The following is a 17,452-nucleotide window of genomic DNA, read 5'->3' as shown; positions in this document are numbered from 1 at the left end:
TTTTTTAAGTCGTTCACGTGACGTTTATTTGGCGGAATTGTTTTCAAAATATTGACACGATATACCATATTTTCGCGTAAAAAAACGATACTTTTCTCGATATTACACACCTGCTTACAGACGATACTTTTTGCGATAATTTTATCATGTAATACACTCGACAATATTCGAAACAAAGTTTGATAAATATATCGCACACATTTAAATATTATCGACGCATATTTTTGCATATTTATGATAATGTTCCGATATTTTTTTCAACATTCTGAACACTACTTATTGCAGACAATATTTACTCTCAAGTAAAACTTTAAAATCGTCTGATAAATAATATCGATTAGAATTGCGATTAAATTTGCATACCTATTTTAACATCGTTAAATCTCTCAGATCCCAATTTCACATGATATAGTCGAGACTCCAAGATTTTAAGTTTGTTCTTTGTACATCAAATATATAGTGAAGCGACCACAATAATATTAGTGCTGCTATCTTTTGGCATTCGACCGCATCTTGATCAAACTCTTTCGATAATGACATTTTTCTTCTTTCACAAATATTTGAAATATTATTATTTGAAATCTGTATTATTATAGAGAGAGTATTATTTTCTGAGTGACCCTTTTCTTTCCTTTAACTTTCACTTCAATTCCGGCAAAAGAAATTCCCATATTTGACAATATCCTAACATGAAAGATGAACGAAATCGGAGTTTAAATTCGGAGCAGCTCGTCGATAAAATGGAGTACTGTTCCTTTAACGGTCGCAGGAAAGGAAGAGGGCGGAGTGAGGAGGGAGAGAGTCCGGGGAGGGGGAAGATCTCGGAGCAGCAGCCGCGGTCGAGCGGGTCGTGTCACTCGTGTTGTGGCGCTGGCAGAGTGAAGACGGTCGTTCCTGTTGTCCATTAGTCAGTGCCGGCAAGTAGTGGGTGTGTACGGATCTCGTTGGACCTCCCGACATCTCGACGCGCAAAGAGACGCACGATCTCTCTAATTAAGTAAACACCAGTCATGGGAGGTAAGCCTCGCTTATGTTAGACATGCCCGGTTGCGATCGCGTGATTAAGATAGCGTTCGGTTTTAACGCCGGCGCCGAATTAGTCGGCCGATAACGTTGCTCGCCGGTCTTGACCCAATGACCTTCGTGTCGTTCGGATTTGCATGGTGTCGACATGCATTAACCTCTCCTTCTCGCGCGACCGGCTCGATTAACGATCGCGCGCGATCGATTTTTCGAATAACGGACCGTAAGTTCGTGAGAACTTATCATTCGCCCGTGTAAACCGGTAACGTGTATCGCGCTTTTTTTTTATACGACTGTTTTTATTTTTTTCGTCGACGAGATTCGCGCCCGGTTTCGAGAGTCGACGCGCCTGCGCCGAAGAATCATGGCGGCAATTTAAAAATTCATTCCGAACAAGACAAACGGAAAACCTAAAAACATTCGATGCATTTAAAAAGAAAATAAGTAATCTCGAATTTGGAAAAAAAGGGAGAAAAAGCTTATTATCGAAAGGAATAAATTTGTTTATTATTATAAATGTCATATTAAATTTGTTTATTATTATAAATTTATTTTTAGATAAAAATTGTCATGTTGTATTTGTTTATTATTATAAATTTATTTTTATATAAAAATGTTTATTTTTAAAAATAATGTTTTGGGGATATTAATATTTTAAAATGCGTATTATTGATTTAAAGAAAAATCTAATCCTTGTAGAATTGTCACTTTCTCATACACCATCATGCTAATTGATCGTACAATCGGCAGCTAAGAGAGAAAGAGAGAGAGAAGATCTCTCGAGACGTAAAAGTTCGTCGAGGCAGCGAGGAAAATTTAACTGCGCTCCGCATCCTTTTCTTTTTACCGAGAGACGTTGAATTCCTTACGCACAAAATAAGATAAGTTACCGTCGTCGGCGGTATCTCTAAAGTTTATTTCTGGCCGTTGCCGAGAGGAAGAGAAATTCGGCGGCTTCTTGCCAAACGTTCGGAGAGCGCGGCCGCTTATTTTTATTCTTTGACAGTGATTCGTTTCTGCGTACTCTAGACAAAAAAAATGATTTTGTTGCTGTTGCATGTAACAATCTGTCGTCGTCCGATTGTTCGCGCAGGTGGCGATTAATTTGAATATTTGCCAGAAGGAATTCATCAAAGCGACTTACGACGCTCGTCGATGTATTTGGGATGTCGTCCAAATTAAACACACATTTACTCAATTATATACACATACATACATACATATGCGATTTTCTCGCATCGTGATGACAACTTTGTTTAGAATACAGATTCATTAATATATTCTCGTGGAAGGAAAATAAAACATCGATTAAAAGTAAATTTCATTTAAATATTATTGTTTGCAAATATCGACTTGAATTACAAACAACTGAAAATAAGAATTTTGATTTTCATGTAAAAAATACTATTCGATTAATTTCTTGCATTTCATGTAATTGCATTTGTCATCTTGAAATATTTGGCTGTATCGAAAATTAAATAATTTATGTGGAATATTTCATTATGTATGAGAAATCTCGATTGTTCTCATTACAATTGTTAGCACGTTACTAGTCTCGAGTGTCTCGAGAGATGCCATTATAACACATATAATTGAGAATTTACGATAAGAACACTACGCTTATCGATCGCCGCAAACTATCTTGATGATAAAAGAAATATTTATTTTTGCAAGAAATTAAATATCAATAATTAAGAAATTATTAATACCAAAAAAATGCGATTTATAATTTTTCCACTTTAAGAAAATTCTTGTTAAATATTGGATTGGAACATTTTTACAGAAATATGTTTAATATAAATAATATGAAATTTCACGATTTTGATACAAAAAATTTCAATAATTTTCTATTTCGATACTTTCCTATTATAGCATATATTAAGATATTTGTACAATTATTAACATTTCCCAAAATACATGAATAGATTTTAATTAAAAGAATTTTATAGAAAAACAATTCTAATTGATCTATTTACTTATGAAAAATTTATTTTAAATAAATATAAAACTGATCATTTTAAACGAACATTTTTCTTTGAAAATTGTTACATATAAACGTCTTCAAGTATACGAAACGTATTACAAATAAAGTACTCGATATAATTATCATCATATATTTAAAAAATCAATGTGTAAGAAATTTGGCACAAGTAACTTAGACAGGTTCATTGGACCTTTATTGATAGCTATACTATTTTTATACGATCTCAATCTTGACCTCGTCTGCTTTGGATCAAGAATTTGGGCTTCGGTATTGCAAGTCTGGCGAGATTGGCGTTCTTATGAGAACAATGTGTGCAAAGAGAATCGCAATCATGTCTAAATTAGTAAAAGAGAAAATGATTAGCATCTAAATTAGAAAAAATACTAGATTGCGATGCAATTATATTATGAATTTTATTATTGCTAACATTTTTCACAACTGATAATTTCATATTTATATTTTCTTTTATTTCTCAAATGAAGAAATTTTAACTTGGGAATAATAATAATAAAAATAAAATAAAATTATAATATAGTATATAATATTTTATTAATTTGCAGAAATTTTCGAGTATCAATAGTTTGACTTTGTCTGCGATTAATATTTTTTCAATATATAAAAAAATCGGATATCCGCATCACTATTCTCGAACGATGATTTCTGTACGTGCACAAATTTTATAAGGAAATAGATGTATGTGATTCAGTTCCTCAAGACACATAAGCGCTTGACCTAAGACAAGGTGTATGAATGCATTTCATCGCGAATGTGAGGCCGTCTCGCTATTATAAGAGCTGGAAAGCGGTTTGTATAAATATAAACCTATGCCAGTATTCTGCCTCCTCGGGTTTCGGATACTCTCGCGCCATAATGTTATACGTAGAAGACCTCACCTCTGCGTCTCTCAAAGAGAAGATTAACTCTCGCCAGAGCGCGACATTAAATATAGCGGGGGTCCTAAAACGTCTCTCATCTCCCGTAATTTACGCACGAAGGATATCTCCTACTTCCGAGTAGAAAATGAACTATTCCTCTTCAAAATTAGATAGAAGAATTAATACAGAATTTTTTTGTTTTGCCACGTAATTTTTTTACAATCTATTACGAAAATACCACATTTATTTTTAATTTTAAATATTTCACTAATATATTCTTTAATCATAAATATCTCTCTCTTTCTAGATCAAATTATAAAAACTAATTATTTTTATAATTATTTATTCTTTTCTTTTCATATTTTTTTATTCTATTATTATTTCTATTCTATTATTTTTTTTTTATTTTATTACATTCTTTTATGTTCCACGTTAGTTTGATTCGTAAATAAATTTAATTTCTGGCAAATGGGAGAGGTAGGTGGACAACCAAGTATATTTTGTGCGATAAATCTGGTTAGACACGACACATACTTCTCAGAAATATGTAAAATTAAATACAAACAGTAGAAAGAGCAACAAGGCTTTAAATGTTATTGAGAACACCGGTAGCCAGAAATCCGATCCTCCTCATTCTCGAGTCCTGCCTCCGGTCCTCTTTCTCTCTTCGCTCTTTTTCCGGTGTGCTCTCTTTCTCTCTCTATCTCTCGTGACTCATTATTATTCGTCTCCAACATTTATCCGCTCTAGATTCTAACATACACCCCCATACTTCGCGCGAGCATAACGACATGACAACGTCTCGTCAAGTGATCTCATTACGAATCAAGAACCGTAGCATATTGAGGAACTAAGGAGAATTAAAGAATCATGTAATTTATCATGTACAATGTATGGTGCGATCGATAGATGTCTTCAATCACGTGTACACATGATGACATTTTTTCTCGTCCAAGGTTATCTTTGCGTTATTTGGCAAGTCCCTAATTCACATCATACGTAACAGTTTCGAGCATAAGTAGATTTTGACGCAAAAAAAGATTCCAAAATACGGTTAAATATCGTAACAACGATTTTTATAAAAAAAAAAAAGCAATTGATATGTTCTCTTTCTTTTTTTTCTTCATGTTTGTCAAAAATCTCTTCCTAAAATATTGTCTAAATTAATTTAAAATTAATTTAAAAATTAATTTAAAATATCCAATTAATTTAAAATATTCAATTAATTTGAAATATCCAATATAGATTATTCACTATCTTTCAATATATTTCACATTTTACATAACAATTTCATCACCAGTTTCCTAATATTTTACTAAGTAAATATTGTCCACATTTACTGGTAAATATTGTCTAATAATCCTCTCGGATAAATGAACTTTGCACTAGTAACATGCGTTATACGTTATTTGTCCATATGGCGCCATCTTATGTTTTTTTATTTATTATTATCTATTATTGAATTATAAGAGATAGAGAAAGAGAATTGATAATAATATGTTAAATTTAATATGCTTGGAGAGCATAATTATATATATAATTACCATGTATAATCAGCAAGATATTTCATCTCTTTTCAAACATGATAAGTGAAACTCTTCTTTCCTCGTCTCTTTAGGAGACGATTGTGCAGCGTGCGTTCGAGTAGATCCGTCTAAGAATAGATGACGCGTGTTTTATCCAGGGGAAAAATAGACCGCAGCCAAATTTTGATACCTACGCGCGGAGTGATATCACGCGAAATAGAAATAGTATTCATTATAAATAAATATGCGATGAATTTTGCGCTTGCAAGAAAGTAACGCGCAATATTCGCGATTTACATCTCTCCAAGCTGCCAAGTTTCCATTGCGTAGGTAAAAATTTTTGCACGTGCTAGATTTTGCGCGTCTTAACACCAGTTGGTTGTCGCGTATCAAATGAGGATTTGCATAATACGTCAAATATAATACTATAAAAATAATGCGTTTGAGTTTATTTGAATCATCACTTTGTCACAGATTCGTGCCAAAGAGAGATTTAAAAGATTTAGAATTTATTTTAAAATATCTCTATGAAAATTTTATGAAAATTACATACTTTTATTATTATTATTTTATTTCATATAATTTCTTACCAAAAATATATATGTATGATCTGGTAGTCATTGGAGATTTTGTTTCTTTAAAGATATGTATGATCGGTCTGTCTACTATGTGTTGTATAACACAGTAATGAACATATAAATGCGTCGTGAAAGATAATTACGTACAATTGGAGCCTTCTACCGAGTCGAGAGGAAGTGAGGTCAATACGAGAGAGATCTAATTATACATCCGGAGTTGGAAGATTGCCAACGTCACTTTCGTTTTACAGCTTTTCTTTTCGTTTAGCGCCTCTCTGTTTGCATTGCTCTGCGTTTTCGTGAAAGAACACGAATCGATGCACCAAAGAGAGAATGCACGAGTGGTTTTTACAAATATTCGATCGATAACTTTAATTTATTCCATATTCTTCGCGCGAGACAAAAATTACTTTTATTTGTTCTTTGTAAAAAATGGTAGGCACATTTCTTAAATCGGCCGAATACTTACAATTTTAACGACATATCAAGTTTTTTTCGAGTTGGAGATAGCGATATTCGTAGAAGTGCACATTTGCGTTCGGAATGATCGATAACATTTGAACTTCATGGAGTTCGTTGGCATAATTCAAACGCCTATCTTTATTGCGCTTACGTAAGATCACAGTTAATTCAAGAATCGGTGAAATCTGCTTAACATTGCGTTAGCTGAGCTTATCAGCGCGCAAAATTATAATTGTTTTTGCATATAGTCTTCCTCGTATTGTTGCGGAATTGAGTCGTGAAGAGCATCCGGTAAAAACAAAGTATTTACATACTAATTATACTATTTATGTATTTCGAAAACCTATTTTAAAACTTTATTTTTTCGTGACTTATTAGAACAGAAGATATTAGCATATCTTTTCATTCTATTGAAATCAGCATCTCCGCATTTTATTAAAATTTAATTACTTCGAAACTTAATTCTGTTTTAACTATTTTCTTATATCTTACATGTTTTTCTTAGAATATGAATAAAAATGTTAAAATTGAATTTTCAAGTTAAATGTCTATATAAACTTTTGGACGTGAAATTGAAATGGTTTGGATGATGATATTGCCATCAATTCTATCGCATGCACGCGTTCTGGACATATCCACTGGATGCAATAATATGCGTGGATTTTGCCAGGAGTCGAAAATAGACTCGACTTGGATACCGTCTAATAAAAGCGAACATGCCAAGCGTTCTATTGTACGTTTTCTTTCATTTTTTAGGGTATGCATGGGTTACACTGGCTACAAACGATGCCTATTCTTTGGGAGCATTGGTCTTGGCGCACTCCCTACGTCGAGTCGGCACCAAATATGAGCTGGCTTGTCTCGTCACTCCTGGAGTTACAGCAGCGATGAGGTATCGTTCTTATCCAAGTTCAATAGTGCGTTATCAGAATGTAATTTAGCGACATATCAAATCGTGTCGAGATAAATGTCAACAAATTTCTCATCTCGCAGTTATTTGCAGTTGATTGCAATTGAAACGAAAGATTCTTATTCTTTTCTTAACAGAATTAATAATTTATTACAAATTTCTGTCTCTTAGACAATGTATTATTATTGTGAGTCACATAAAATTATAAAAATATAAAGAATAATGAATCTATCAATACATACTATATTAGTTTATGGTTGGTTATATAAATTATTTCGTCTATATAACATTCATCAGGTTTTAATTATATAAAATGCTGTGACACAACTCAATTAACCAGCATTCTCCTTGTCTTAGAGAAAAATTGGCGGCTGTATTCTCCTTGGTGCAGGAAGTTAATGTCCTCGATTCGAAGGACGAGGCAAACTTAGCTTTACTGGCTAGACCAGAATTGGGCATCACTTTTACTAAATTACATTGTTGGAGACTAACTCAGTACGAGAAATGTGTATTCGTCGATGCAGATGCGCTTGTGAGTAATGCAATTTTTTTTAATTTACTATATATTTTATATTATATTCTTATATTTCTTTAAAATTAAAATTGAAGCTGAACTATAAAACTAGAGAATTAAAGTTAAAAAACAATTTTATACAATTTTATACTATTCATTTTCTGTTATATAACTTTACTTTTCTGTTATGTATGAAAAGCGAATTATATATATGTACATATATTAATTATTAATTTATAAAAATTAATCGTACAATTAAAAAATAAAATAGAATTAGAGTTTTGATATTTATAATGATACAGCCATTAAAGATCAATATATTTATTTCTAGGTGGCACGAAATTGCGATGAGCTATTCGAGCGCGAGGAATTATCAGCTGCGCCCGATGTTGGTTGGCCCGATTGCTTCAATTCCGGAGTATTTGTGTTCAGACCATCTCAACAAACATTCGCATCAATCACCGCATTTGCCACAGCCAAGGGATCGTTCGATGGCGGCGATCAAGGCTTATTAAACATGTACTTCAGTGATTGGGCTTCTAAGGACATCTCCAAACATCTACCATTTATTTACAACATGTGTTCCACGGCGACGTACTCGTATCTGCCCGCATTTAAGCAGTAAGCAATCGCGCTTTTTTACTCACCATAATTAAATTTTTTAGTTGCTAATTTATTTGTTTATATGTATATGTATATTTTTTTTTAGATTCGGCGACGATGTGCGAATAATACACTTTATTGGCATAACGAAACCCTGGCTACAGTATTTCGATACCTTAACCGGTGTCGTTCAACCTCCGTCAGGATCTATGCATTTGCAACCGCTGTTGCAATTGTGGTGGAACATATTTTGCGAGCAAGTGCATCCACAGCTATCGCCCTCTATGGTAAGCTCTATTAATCTATTTGAGAATAGTGTGTGTTTAATACGCTAAAATGATGAGTAATATTTCTGTCACGCTCCAAACATATTTTTATATTTTTATTTTCAAATTTAATTTCTAATAAAAAGATTCCTCTTGTTATACATTAATGATATAAATAATGCGTTTCTAATAATATAATATAATAATATAATATAATATAAATATTTTTTATTATATTATTTAATTAGAGCGTTTTTCGGTTAAAATTTCGGTGAAAAATAAAAAATTGCAACATTTTTCTTATACTTACGCATTTATTTTACAAGCAAAACAGTGAGCAATTATATTCAATTAGAAAAATGATAGGGGTAAGATTTTCTATTATATATGCCTCTTAATGCTCATATAGTTGTTTTGTAATAAATTAATTTCTGTGTGCGAATTTTGCTTTAGGAAATTTTACTTTAGCATTTCAAACAAATATGATTTATAATATATGATATTTTAATGTATCGCGCGCATATTTTACAAATATAAGACGTAGCATCACGATGTAATTCTGAAATTATTTTTATCGATTGATTGATTTCATTACAAAATTTTCACTTGTGTATATCAGAGTTACATCGAGTTGCATTCACGGATTTTTTTTACAAATATGGCCAGGCAAATCTGAAATCTTTTCGACTTGCTTGCATTTCTTAATGATTTTTTTAATGCTGTATGAAAGCTTGCATAATAAGTGGTAGCATTTGAGAATATAATCATAACTAGATCTTTTTTGCTGCGTCTTTATATGATATAAAAGTGCATACATTTTTTTCTGCACTTTGAATATATTTTGAATCCTATATTCTTCAGATAGAAAAAATTACTTAATTATTGTATTTAAGTCATGGGGTTCAAGGTATATTTTTAATTTGCCTTTTCTTTGTATATATTGTAAATAATGTATATTAATAGCTACATTTTTTTCAATATAATTTTATATCAGAAACATACTTTTGTAATTAAATAATATAATTTAAAAAGCTAATATTTATATATACTATTTTATTTAATAGAAATTTTCCATTATTAATGCAGCTATTAATATAACGGATTTTTCTATGATTCTATCAGTGTCTATTTTTTTTCTTTGATTTTTCTCTTTGTTTTTTCTAGCTCATTCACTTGTAATTCGTGTAAAAATTTAAATCGGTTATTATGTATTAATGCTTAATTGCATTATTCGTAATGTTTGTAATAAATGGATCGAGCATGAATGTTATGCATATTGCATTTTGAGAAACTATTGATACAATACCAACGCATTCTTATCGTAAAAAATAACGTTTTACATAATCAAAATTGTATAATATCAAACATATATATAAAATTGTATAATATCAAATATGTATATAATATAAAAAACATGGCCTTATATATAAGAAAAATGGACACTGCCAATACTTAGTTCATTACTAACCCATCGAGTGTGCATTTTTCTGTTTTGGCATGATACTTGCATAGGCCACCAGCACATTGGCTCCAATTTGGCACGTATTTGCTCCCTCGTCCTACGTACCTCCCGTTTCCAATATTTCCACTTACTCCGATGCAATAGACGATAGGAACGTTTATTCTCGAGCACCAGATTTCTCGGAATTTAAAGATCCCTGGGAAGATTATTCTCCGCAGAACGATTCGTTTCCAACCGATAACAGTAGTGCACTGAATGACAAGAATGATAATTATTATAGTGGAGCAGGATATGAGAAAAAGGCTGCGGATGTTGGTCAAAATGATCACAATACATCTCAATTTGAACGCAATCAACAATTTCATTGCGAGCAATATTCTTGTGTGCCTATACAAACACAACATAGTTCTCATTCTACAAATAATGAACATAATCAACACCGAGAACATGCAACTTTTCATTCTGAAGAAAATCATAGTCAAAGACAACCCGTACAACACACTGAGTATCATTGGCAACAATATAGTGACCAAAGACATCAATTTCAGCCAAGTGAACAGAGACACTATCCTGAGCAGCATTGGCACGAAGAGCAAAAACAGCATAATGAACAATATCAGCAACATCATGAAGAAAGACATCATGTGCCACGCCATTATAATGAACAGAAACAACATAGCGAGTATCATCAGCATTCTGAACAATCTCAACCACATGATTATTATAAAATGGATGCTCATCATGTCCAGCATCAACCGGTTCACGAACAACATTCTACCGAAACGTGGCACGAAAATCATACGCCACATACTAGTGATCAAACTGGCCATCGAGATTATCAAGATCATACTGTTTCTCATAACGATTCCCATCCGCAGCATCATATCCAAAATAATGCTCAAGATAATTTTACATCTCATTATCGTCAAAGTAACGAGAAAAATAGCGAGCAATTCTCGGAAACTGCGAATAAGCAGATAGAAACGCGGAGAATCGATTTCCACCCTTCCTCTCCTGCACCTTATACAGATCTCCACAATGTAGCCATGCGATCTGACCCGAATATAACGGAACATCTAGACAATGCAAATGTAAGTAATTGTTCCCGCATCTTTTTTTTAAATTCGCGTTAAATACATTTTTGTAATTGTACATTTATGTACATATTTTAAAATATATTTGCTTGATTAAAAACGGAAGTTTACAAATATAATAGAATTGTCATCTTACTATTATAAAAGGATTTTTTGCGATTAAATGTGTGTATTGTATCATATATATTCATTATTTGTTTCGATAATGCTTGGGACATTACTTGCACTTTTATTGGGAATATTCATTTAATGTATGTAGTAGTACAGAGTATGCCTGAAATCATTTTGTTTGTCATTTACTTATTATTATTATTACATACACATTTTCATCAGAAATAAGATAGATAATTACGTCATCCTTAAAAAAAAAAAAGATTTTTCAATTTGTCTTTATGTGCACTAACCCATATTATTTCCACATTGTATATTCGATACTCTCGTGCGTCGTGTGCTTTAAAGTGTAAGTAGCCAGTTTTGTATTATAAACGTGGTTTGTCCTGAGGAATACAGAAGAGACGAAAGCATTACTGTCCGTGTGTTTATCATAGTCTATATGCTGTCATTTTTGCATTAGCTGATTCTCCTTGATATCGCAAACAGTTTAAGATGAAGGAATACTTGTATTAATTGTACAGACGGGCATCGCCGGTGCCTTGGCTCAGTTGACATTGGGCGAAGCGAGAAGCACCGAGCAAATAGTCTTTGAGGAGCATATGAGGAAGCAGAGCTGGGAACAGGGCCAGATCGACTATATGGGTCGCGATAGTTTTGACAATATATGGAAGAAGATCTGTGAGACACTTTCTCTTGCGCCGCAACGTCAATCATCTCCACCTAAAGAGGTAGTTTAATATTAAATAACATATTTATATATGCAAATTAGCAAAACTTAATTATCATAGCTGAATTGTAATAGTTGAAATCGATAAGTAATAGTCAGATTGTTCAATAGTTGTGTAAGTCAGGATCGAGTTCTAATAATGAATAATTCATATCATATGATGAATACTCGTAGGATGCTGCTGAACCAAAAGAAAGCGCCGCTACTGTTGAATCCGCTGAGCTAAAGACTGTTACACCTATAGATGTCGAAGTGAAAGAACCAGTTGGTACGTTTCTCTCTTATATACATAATTGAGAAAACATATATTCTAAATAAAATCGTAACAAATATTTCAAGCGCATTCATGAAATGAACCGAACTACAGGTAATCTCATGTATTTTAAATTAAAAAATATCTTGTGCACATATCAGAAACTGAGATAACGACACTATATCTAGCTCGACGAGCATTATTTATGAGTTAAAATAATAAGAGATCTGCGAGATATTTAAGATAATTCAATGTGCTCTCACAATGCAAAAAGCCATTAACTGTTTCCTCGAGTATGCTTTGCGTTTTTGTTTGTTTTTTTCGTTTCACTTAATACAGCATGCGGTATTCACTTCCATAGTTTCGAATTGAAGATGTATCAAGTGAGGAAACGATTGAAAATCGAGATGCTTATATTGGTACGCGATGTTTGATTTGTTGCGATATTCCGAAGAATAAAAATAAAACAATATCTCTTGTTGATACAATTGATCTATTGATTTGAGTGTTTGAAACAGGAACAGAGGACAGCAACTAACAGATCCTGGCGCCATAGCATTGCTGCGTCTTGTATTGTCGTTTTGCTTTAATGGGGTAAATATTTTATGCGCTCACACAAAACATCATTTCATCACTCCTTTTTTTTTATTATCCTTACTTCAGATGATAAAATTATGTAAGATCGTGACACCTTCCAAAATTATATCATTTTTATCACATTGTTTATTAATCTTAGATATTTTTTTTAATTTAGTTACTTGTATTTTTCACTAAACTCACAAAATACATAAATGCAATCATATTTTTATTTCTATATATTGAATTTTATCTCGTTTTTGTACAATATGAAATACTTTAGAAATATCATATCGTTAAATTAATCAACTGCTTGCAACGCAATTTAAATTTTTTTATAAACATGTATATAAAATTAAATGTATATATGAACAAGACGTGTGAGTTACAATTTAATTCGAATATTTAGAAAATACTTTATGCTTTTATGTATATGAACATAATTGAAAAATATAATAGCATGCCTTTTTTATAGATTACTTATTTCAGTTATTCACTAATTAAACAGTTTGTGGAATATTGCTTTTTTAACTTGCTGCAAAATAATCTTCATTCATATGCTTTGAAGTTGCCATGCATTAGTTACAAAATGTTAAGCTTCATCGATAATGCTTTATACGCTTTACTTTACATAACGAGCACATGAACATTATTTATGTTTCACATGTATATTAAAATCGTATATATTGTCAATTCATTCATTTATTCGTAGTTCATGATCTCATTTGAGCACATTGCACTGTTTAAACTCGCATTTTAATGTGGGAATAGAATCACGATTATCATTGCCTATCTTGCCTAAAATTATAAAATGTAACATCTGTAAATATGTCGTTTCTCGCATTAATCGATATTTTTGTTCCTATTCAAATTAATATAAAAAAAAAAACAATATTTATCGTGTAGACTTTTTGCACGATTTTTTTGCATAATGCAATTTTTTATTAGAATAGTTTTCTCTGTATAAATAATATTTGTTTGATTGTATTTATATATCTGTCATGTTCTCTTTTCCCTTCATCCAGTTGAGGCGGACAAGGATCTAACGCAATCTCTAGTATGCGAAGCTTCTGAGGAGAAGCTTTCGGCGGCGCAAACTACATGTGAAATCAGTGACGAAAGCGTCACCATCGCGCCTTCCTCTGAGCAGGAAGCACCTGCGTTACCTTCCGAAGAAAGTGTCACGGTACAATCTGCTGCAATAAAGGTATCAAGTGAGCTGTCACAACCAGCCGCAATAGAAAGCGCGAAACCAACAGATACAAAATTATCCGAAACAAGTACTGAACAATCTTCTCAAGAATCGGCGCCTCAAAGCAAAAGCGAAAGTCTTCCTGTTGAAACGCAGCAAACTGATTCAGAAGCATCAACGTGTCTTTTGGCAGATGCCGTCTGTAAGAAGGAAGTAATTACGCCTGTTACGCAGATTGAGAGCGCGCCAACGCCTACTGAAACGAAATTAGAAACTCCAGTTTCCGCTACTCAAGACGCAACGGAGCTTACAACCACTCTTAGCGTAGATAGTCCACAAAGCATCACTACTTCTTCTGTAACGAGTGAAGCATCACTGAAAGAAACCGCAAAAGATGTTATCCAGTCCGATGTAATGCAGCCTCTTACGATAGATCCGAGTGAACAGCACGCAGATGTATTGTTAGCAGCTTCTGAAATTTCCACTGTAAGTCCCGTTCCTATCCAAGTAGCAGAATCGGTTCTCCAGGCGGAACCCAAAGAGTCTGTATCAGATGCGACTGCAGCCGATCAAGCAATCGCTACGACGGTCACGGCTGTGCACGAATCCACGGATATCGCTTCCGCATCGATCGCAGTGGAACCGGTACAATTGAACGGATCGGTTTGTGAGAAACCCGATGATATCGCAACTGTAGTTGCCGAATCATCGGAAAGTTCTGACATTTCTATTCAGAAGGTAACAGCACCTGCGAGTGACTTAGTTATCACAACAGATGTTTTAGAAGCACCATCGGCTACTATAGAAAAGGTAGAATCCGTAAGCAGCGTGACATCTCCAGAAACACCATCAAAGGTGGAAGAATTAACGGAATCCGCGGAACAGGTTGTAAAGACGGAAACGACAGAACTTGCCGAGCAAGTTAAGGAAGCCGAGATAACGGAAGTGGCAGCGAAATCGCCTAGCGAAATTTCAGAAACGTCAGAGATTGTCGAGCCAAGTTCGGCAGAAGAATCTACTGAAGCGAAAGTGCTTAATATCCCATCGACGCCGACGGTGATCGAGGCTACACCGCCAACCAGTCCGTCTGTAGAAAACACGCAGGAAGCGGAAGAGAAGCAAGCTGGGAAGAAGAGCCTAAAGAAGTCCGATTCGGCGGACGTGGAGGGAGGAAGTGCGGATGGAGAAGGTGCGGACAAGAAAGCGAAAAAAACGGTGAAGAAAGTGACAAAGAAACCGAAGACGAAATCTGAGGAGGCAACTCCGTCGACCACAGCGGACGGCGCAATCGCCGGGGACGGTTCGCAGAGCAAGGTGAAGAAAACCGTAAAAATCACGAAGAAGGCCGGCGCAAAGACTCTAGAAACCGACACGAGTGTGCCGGAGACACCGCCACCGCCGTCATCTCCACCAGCTGCTGTTACCTCTGACGCACCTGTTCCTCCCAAGCGAAAGACGAAGAGTACCAATGCGAAAGGAACGACCGGCAAGAAGTCCGAAGCAGAAGAGTGATCCCAATCGACAATGATGATACCTAATCACGCGGAAGTCCGAGAGACCGGGGAGAGATCCTTTAAACGTTAATGGACGAAGATATATCAAAGTCCAGAATCTTTAACCCTTTCGAGATTTCGCGTTCCTGAAAGACTAAACATTTTGTGCTTAAATTTTTTTTCTAGTATTTTTTAAGATTTGAAATTTCGCTGAGTAACGGCTCGATTAGCAATTGAGACTCAATAATATGCTAAAAAAAGACAGTGATAAAAACTGTCGCGACACATAGTCGAACATCGTCTCGGAAGGGTTAAAGAACATTTGGCAATAGAAGATTATACTTGCTAGTCTGTTACAGTTTTTTGATACTTTTAATATATCTCGCGAGAGAAAGTTTCTATATCACCGTTGAGCTTGATACCGCCGAAGATATCCGCCGAAAGTATCGAGTGATACCGAGAGTTTAATCGATGCTGCAATAATTCGTATTTATAGCCACTGCGTTACTCCACATTTATCTTTTTATTTTTTATTTTTTTTTATTAATGATACTCTCGTTTTTTCTTTATATACATTGTCCTTCTTTATCTTTTTACATATCGCACTTGTGTAATGTAACAGTTTTTCAAGTTTGACGTTACTCAAGCGGGCATATGATATACTCCGAATATGATATATACGAATTACGATGCAATTGCTGTGCCTTGCCCAACGCGAGCAACGCGAGCTTGAATATCTTATCGTGAGCGAGTATTTTATATCTGCTTATTTGCTTTAGTACATCTGATAGATCGCGAAAAGAAGAGAAAACTAGCTGTGATTGATCAGTCCTGTTGAATCATGTTTCAAATTTACGCGAATCGAACAATGTCAGCCTCGTATAACATCGCGACCTAGCAATCTGTTCGCGTCACTCATCATTTGTAAAATTATCGCAAAGAACTTACGTTTTATATTATGCAATTTACACAGGGTGTTTCGGAGCGAAAGCGATAAGTTTTGTTAGCGTGCTCGGAAACACGTTAATAAAGTGTCTTGGTTTTATTCCAGTACACTTGTGCATACATATGCATTGTAATAGCATGAGTTTTATCATCGCTTATTTACGTCGATCGAGCGAAAATTAAAGAAAAATCCTGCAATTAATGAATTATGATTTCATCGAGAAACGAGAAGAGGGAAAAAGCACGCTAACTTATGTTATACTTATGAAAATAATGCAACGCGTTGCGAAAATGACAACAATGAGATATTAGGCGAGAAATCTTAATCGTTCATTTTTTTATATACTTATACATATTAAATTATATATTTCAGTGTGTATTTTTACTCTGTTTTGTTGATATTTGGAAGAAATATCCATCTATTTTCGCGATATATATATACATAGATATATATCTGTACAAATTTCTTACTTTAATTTAGATTTAAGCAAGCAAATAATTTTTTTTAAATGCGCACATCACTCTATTTCCTCAAGAGAATTCTCTGCACTATAGTAATACAAGATAATACTGCAAGCTTTTTAATGATAATTAAAAAAAGAGAAGACTTATATATATATGTAATAATGTAATTTTGTTATCGATCTAAATGTTTGATAAGAAATCCAAAGAGCTATATAGTGGAAGATTTGTAACAACACTTATCATTAATAAAATGTGTATCGTCAATGAGAAATTTATTATTATCCCAGACAACGAATCTGTTCGCGAGGGCAGATTTTGCCAGCAAAATGCCAGCAAGAGAAACTTACTATGATCCGTTAATAGAAATATGATGAGCACAGATTAGCAGCA

At 33.8% G+C, this 17,452-nt stretch overlaps 1 protein-coding gene across 3 annotated transcripts; it reads left to right on the top strand.

The window, feature by feature from the left end:
- Window positions 1-842: 842 nt before the first annotated feature.
- Window positions 843-17,326, top strand: Gyg (glycogenin 1). Of its 3 annotated transcripts, XR_014439535.1 has the most exons (10): window positions 843-1,017; window positions 7,205-7,340; window positions 7,716-7,890; window positions 8,204-8,493; window positions 8,582-8,762; window positions 10,254-11,294; window positions 11,933-12,139; window positions 12,313-12,406; window positions 12,910-12,985; window positions 13,993-14,132. XR_014439535.1 is itself a non-coding variant. In XM_083103212.1 (9 exons), the coding sequence occupies exons 1-9, from the start codon at window positions 1,011-1,013 to the stop codon at window positions 15,669-15,671; spliced, it is 3,810 nt and encodes a 1,269-aa protein (XP_082959338.1). In that variant the 5' UTR covers window positions 847-1,010; the 3' UTR covers window positions 15,672-17,326. The 3 variants fall into 3 exon arrangements, 2 of the variants coding, with proteins under 2 accessions (XP_082959338.1, XP_082959339.1); XM_083103212.1 differs by lacking the exon at window positions 12,910-12,985 and having other exon boundaries at window positions 847-1,017; window positions 13,993-17,326; XM_083103213.1 differs by lacking the exons at window positions 10,254-11,294; window positions 12,910-12,985 and having other exon boundaries at window positions 851-1,017; window positions 13,993-17,326.
- Window positions 17,327-17,452: the final 126 nt, after the last annotated feature.

This window comes from Camponotus vicinus, unplaced genomic scaffold (genome assembly GCF_025532165.1).
Source record: "Camponotus vicinus isolate PSW18456_S1 unplaced genomic scaffold, iyCamVici1.0 SCAF_6, whole genome shotgun sequence".
Taxonomy (NCBI): domain Eukaryota; kingdom Metazoa; phylum Arthropoda; class Insecta; order Hymenoptera; family Formicidae; genus Camponotus; species Camponotus vicinus.
Note: the sequence above shows the minus strand (reverse complement) of the source record. Positions and strands in the feature narration are given on the sequence as shown.

Coding starts and splice junctions, on each gene's coding strand:
- Gyg (XM_083103212.1), top strand. Junction 8,763..10,253: donor CACAGCTATCGCCCTCTATG/GTAAGCTCTATT, acceptor ATACTTGCATAG/GCCACCAGCACATTGGCTCC. Junction 12,407..13,992: donor CGAAGTGAAAGAACCAGTTG/GTACGTTTCTCT, acceptor CCCTTCATCCAG/TTGAGGCGGACAAGGATCTA.